Below are 6000 nucleotides of genomic sequence, written 5' to 3' on the forward strand. Positions count from 1 at the left end.
GTCAGTCAGCAGCGCGTTCCATGCTGAGCTGCAAGCTGAAATCATTTAGATGAGGCGGCGGCACAAAATTTGCATTTTGCCTGCCTCAATGGTACCAGGCATGGAGTGATCATGCATCATGACCCCTGCTTCCAAAAATGGGCCTTGATGAATTTTTCCCCCAACTGCTTGTCAATTAGGATGATTATGTATACTTTCAGTTCAGCTACTGAATCAAACATGGGCCCTACAAGGGACCCATCTTAGGTCTAGGTAATCTCGAATATTGAGCTCAACACAAAAGCTGAGCTTTCCTGCATTTTAGCAATTTGATCAAAACCAGCACAGTGCAGTCTAATTCTTTTAACCGTTGTTTTCTTTATTTCTAAGTGCCTGACTACACGCACATTCACATGCACAGTTGCTTTTCATTTGGTACACAAACTTTTTTTTTCAACAAAAAAAATAGAGAAATGAAAGGCTTTCCCCAGCAGGTGGCCATCATCCAAACTCCTGGCCAATTGCACTCTTAAGCTGCCAGCCAGGAGGTGCACAAGATACTGCTTCTCTCCCTCACTCTGCTCTAAGATGAGATTCAATTCTGTGCTGAGGCACCTTCCTGCATTCCCACCTCCCAGCATTCCCACCTCCCACTCTGCCACCATCCTCCCCAACAGAATGACCAAGATCAAGAGTTTTCCATGTGGTAACTCTCAGGCACAGATTTGTGTCTGACCTGTAATGGACAGACAACAACATGCCGTGCTACACAGTTTACAGTTCCGTATGTAACTTGCACTTATTGCAGAGAAAGTGCTCTACCTATACAACTCATTCTACCTATGTGAATTTTAACAGACATTCACCAAAGCTTCTGTGGTTGTTTATTTTTGTGATGGATTAGCAAGTTCGTGTCGCGTGCAGAATACACTTTTGATATTGGCACACTTAGACCAGTTGTGAATATATTGATCTACCTTGTCATTTTTCTTTGTGCTCTTCTGCTACGGATATTCTCAAGATTTTGTTGATCTGTTCTGGCAAAAAAAATTGATTATTATATCTACCGTCAATGGCCTTGAACTGAGCTGATGATACAGAGGAATGCAAAACATGTGTATCTCAATAAGCAATCCAGATTTAGTCAGGATTTTGAAACCATCTAAGTGGAAAGGCTTATTGCTTATAGAACATCCTGAGGAAGCAATTAGCTGCTCTCATTCATGCTGTAGTAGAGTATTAATATGATAAGAAAAGTGGCAAAATATGAAGTCCATATTTTAATCAAGCCTGTGCCATCTCCTTTATCTCTCTGTTGGTTATAATTCTGATGATTCCAAGTCTGTTTAAAAGCATATACTGAATGATGAGGCTACAAGGTTACCAGAATATAGATGGTCCTTGAACAGTGAAGAAAACTAAAAGAAGTAGTCCAATGAAGAGTGAATTAAAAGCTGATTTTGTGAAGAAGCATCTTTCAGTTATTGACTCAATGTGAAGCTTCCATGTTTTTACTTAGAATTATTGTCTACAGATAAAATCTTCACCGTATTTAATTATCGCAACTTTAAAATGTTTTTCGTCAAAATGTTACAAGGTTAAGATGACTTATCTTAGCATTTAGATTTTTATTTAGACCTCGCTTTTTCAAATGTAAAAATGTTTCCTTTATTATTAGAATCAGGTGTCTAATGTTCTGCAGAGAGTTTTAACCCTAATTATGTTTAAGGAATGCTTTTAGTTTAAATTTGGGCTTTATTAGTTTGCGCTCTGCAATATTAAGACAAAAGTAGATATGCTAAATAAGGAAGAGGATGAGAGTAGGGAGGCAAAATGCAAAGTTAAAAGGTGGGACAAAAACTGAAAGGCTGAATTTCAAAAAGAATTTTGCATCTCGTAAAACTTGCTTTTGTTCCCTCTGCCATCTTAATACAAGCTTTAATTTTTTTTATATGATATCATTCCTTGCAGTACTTAAAATACAAAATAAAACAAAAAAGCCACTGATTATCTTTTGTTTAATATATCCTTCATTAGCTGTATTATTTACCTGTGATAACTAACCTAAGGCAACAAATATTGGTTTTATTTCCAAATCACAACTGCACGTTGTTCTTTAAAACATACATGTCATGACATTCCTGAATTCTTTTCTTCAGTAGCAAAAGCGTTCATCCTTAGTGTTTGTACACAAGTAAAGACAGTAGCTAAAATCCTTTAGCCTTGTAAGGAAATAGTTATGTCCAGGGGAGGTTTTTATGCAGTTTGATACACTTGAAAGCTGCTTGTATAAGGCTGTAACAGGGAAACTGAAGCTTTAATGGAGCAATGCTTCCTCTGCTTTCGTTCTTTTCAACTCGTGGTTTGGTTCTAGGAGTCCTTTTCCTGAAAACGTTGACAATACACCAGGTCTGTAGGCAGGTTTCATTATGCTAAAAGCTAAGAGCATTTACACATTTCCTTTGTTGTTTCTATGGTCTGGGTACAAGCTGACTAGCATTGGGGGTTGCTGAAGGTTTCTGTGTTGATCCTTGCTGGCAGGAGTAGTCAGATTGCAAGATGGATCCAGTGCTTGCAGTGAGTGATGAATGGCGACAGAGGTGGTCATTCATCTCCTGCTTAGAATGTGGACAAAAACTAAAGCAGTTTTGCGGAAGACATGTCAACAAATGTGATAATTTTGTAACCTGTCAGTAGGATAGAGAGCAGCCTCTTTGGAGTGTCGGGAGGAGAGGATTTGTGATTTGACATGTATCATTTGCAATCTGATCTACTTTCTGCTTGTTTCATGAGAAATAATGCCCTTCACATATTTTTCATTTGCTTCATTTATAAATACAAGACATTAAGAAATAAAAGCAGAATATACAGGAAGTGCACAGCAGGTCTATCAGCAACTATAAAGTAAAAAGACAGATTAATATTTAAGGTGTGTAGACCTTTGATCAAAACTGTTCTGCCAAAGGTTCCACACCTGAAATGTTAACCTGTCTTTAATCTTTTCAGATGATGGCCCAGACCTGCTGTGTATTTCCAGCATCTTCTGGTTTTATTACAGATTTTCAGCACGTGCAGTTTTTTTTTCCTTTCTATCTCTACTGGGCATTTAAGAATTTGACATCCATATAATCGACAATAATTGGATGCTTGGTACCTTTGTGCACTTTTTTTTTTAAGAAGTGCAATATACCTGTGGATGTGTGCTTTGTATGTTTGTTTAATATACACTTTGAAAGTAATTTTCAAACCATTACTATAAACAGGAGCTGACAGTGTTCAGCAAACAGCAGGAATTATATCCAATATGTGTATTTTCATGTAGAAACGTAAAAGTATAAACGTGCTGCTATTTGATACTCCAAGCTTCAATGCTATTCAGTAGTTACATCTACATGAGCACCTCCAGTCTGCAGACTATGACATCTTTGATCACTGAAGTTAGCTGAATAAGGATTTTATTGGTTGCAAATTCTAATATCTTTATTCTTTTTTTCTTGTTTCCTCCCTCCTGTCCCCTCTTGAAATTCCCCGTCTAGGATCATCCAGAACCGGATCCTCTTGTTTATCCTGGGCGCCATCATTCTCCTCACCATTGTGCTGGCCATTTGTTTTGCTGTCACAGGCCACTGATACGTCTCTATCCTTCTGTGATTAATAACGACAAACTGCTTGTTCAGTGTAATTAGGACAAATTGGTCACATGAATCATCTTCTTGCACTGACAGATTCTTCTCTGCTGCGCATTGACTCCGGTGCAAGCCGGGCAAAAATGATTTTTTTTGTATCATTGTTTGCTTATTTCCTTTCGTCGTTGTTGAGGAAGTGACTTGGATTTTTAGTATAACTGGGATTGTAAGGAATTACTGTGTGTTTAGTGCTGGGAGAAGAAAAGTAGAATCATTTTAAGTCCTGTTGTGATGGGATTGTATGTTGGTGTGCTACAGACCTTTGTTTATGTGTGTACAATCTGTCAACAACTTGCAGGTTATATCTACAGAGGATAAATTATGGGGAACTGTGGTTAACTAAAAAATAAGACATAGAGTGACGCCCTGACATACACAACTCCCAAGTCCAAAGGACAAGTGGATTGCTTAATTCCTGACATCACAATGGTTTAGATTTTAGGTACACACCTAATTAATGATCGTGACACTCCCTCTCCCACAAATACATCATGTAACATTATGGCATACATTCAGATTTTTTTTTAAATGGAAATAACTCACTAACCCACAGGTCCTACTTGCAGTAATAAAGTGCAATATAATTAAATAAAAAATGCAAAGCTGCAATTAAAAAATGAGAAATGTAAATTGACATTCTAAAAGCTGCTGCTACAATTTTAAATGCTTCATGTAAAGACAGAAAACCTAGAGCATGCCTGACGTCAGTTCATAGCTACACGATGAAGAGCATTTGATATTCTGTTTAAGGCAGGCTGAATTGTCTTATTTTGGAACTGGCTTGGTGGGGGGCTTTCTTTGCTTTTGCTTCAGAGCTGAGAGCTTCAAAGGCTGAAATTAATAGTGAACAAAATTGTGCAGATCTGACCATCCCATGTGAGTAGAACCCATTGAGGTTATCATTATCTTAAATTCCACCAATTCGACAAACCTCATCAGATAATGACCTGTATAGTTTTTCATTACCGTGGCAGCGTAGATTGTCTACCCCACAGAAAAAAATTGCATTCTTCACAATACTTTTTTTTCCTCCTTTTTTTAAAAACCTGTCAGATCATTTCAGTATTTCAAACCTGAAGAAAACAGCCTGCCTGGAAATGTATTTGAAGTTGTAATAGTGTCAAAAAGTCACGGTTGACTGACAGATGTCAGTCCCAGTGGACCTCATTAAATCATAAAAACTTGACAAGGAAATAATTGTGCATCACCAACAACCTGGCTGCTGTTTAAACATTTTATTTTGTTTCATTATTAGGATCAACTATTTTGTTCATTAAGAAATTGCATTAAACAACAGTTTTGCAGCTAATGATCTGTTCTGGGCTTATGTCTGTTTTCTTTAAACATCAGCTGCGTCATGTGGTTTCTTTGCAGTCGTGCTATCATCTGGCAGAAATCCACCACTCAGAGCTGCGGGTGCCATTGGAATATAAAATGGATTATTCATTACCAACCTCCTTGTGACTTATTTGGTTTCATGTAGTGGTTGAGGGTTTCGCTGTCTTCCACGGAGAAGATGAAAACTTGTCAAAAATAGGTTATATCTTATTCTTGGGGCAACAAAATCAGTGGGTATACACACGCTTCAATGTTTAATGAATGCAGATTTTAACCCCTTTACATGACTTTGACTGTGAGCTCTGCATCGACAAAGAATCCTCATTTTAAGAAAGAACTGGTAGTTAATTGGCAATCTGGAAGTGTGTCATGATTTATAAATTACTGCTAACTTTAGGTTATATTTTCTAATAATGAGATATTTCAAAAAATCCATACATATTCATGCACTTACATTTCCACACATATTTAAAAAAAAAGCAGGCTTAATTATGTGTGAATTTTGGCATTATTGTAATGACCATTTGCAGTTGAATGTTTTTTGGACATTTATTTATTCAATCGATTTTGTACAAAGCGCTATGAAAACTGCCTTTATGTTTGCTTTCTCCTTGTTGTTCTACATTAGATGTATGGAATGTCTACGTTATTTAATATATCAATTACAGTATTACATTCCAAAAGAATGAAGTGTTTGTGTCGCCTTTTTTCTGCTTTATACCGAGTGATCACATTTCAAAGCCTGCACTGTACGATACCTTAAGTGTTTTTTTTCTTCAAATTCAAGGATTTTGATAACCCAAGTGGATATATGCTGTCTATTGATTTTTTTTTTTTTTACAATGACTCCTGGATAACCTATTTCCTCATTCATTTTTAAAGTGAACTCGTGAGATTTTAAAGCAATTCTGCCCAGACTCTGAAAATCAAAATCCCTCTTTGACCCCTGAAATTCTAATCCCAGCATAGATCACAGTTGTTGAATATTATCTTTTTA

At 36.9% G+C, this 6000-nt stretch overlaps 1 protein-coding gene across 4 annotated transcripts in view; it reads left to right on the forward strand.

Moving 5' to 3' along the window:
• The window catches only part of vti1a (vesicle transport through interaction with t-SNAREs 1A), a 428909-nt gene extending 423220 nt beyond the window's left edge, over positions 1-5689 (forward strand). For 2 of the 4 annotated variants that reach the window (XM_068052911.1, XM_068052912.1), the window contains one exon: positions 3516-5689. In XM_068052911.1, coding sequence (XP_067909012.1) covers positions 3516-3609 — 94 coding nt within the window. In that variant the 3' untranslated portion in view covers positions 3610-5689. The remainder of the gene's footprint in view (positions 1-3515) is intronic. The other 2 variants (XM_068052916.1, XM_068052917.1) reach the window with 1 other exon arrangement.
• The last annotated feature ends 311 nt before the right edge of the window (positions 5690-6000 follow it).

Source organism: Heterodontus francisci, chromosome 20, assembly GCF_036365525.1.
Source record: "Heterodontus francisci isolate sHetFra1 chromosome 20, sHetFra1.hap1, whole genome shotgun sequence".
NCBI lineage: Eukaryota > Metazoa > Chordata > Chondrichthyes > Heterodontiformes > Heterodontidae > Heterodontus > Heterodontus francisci.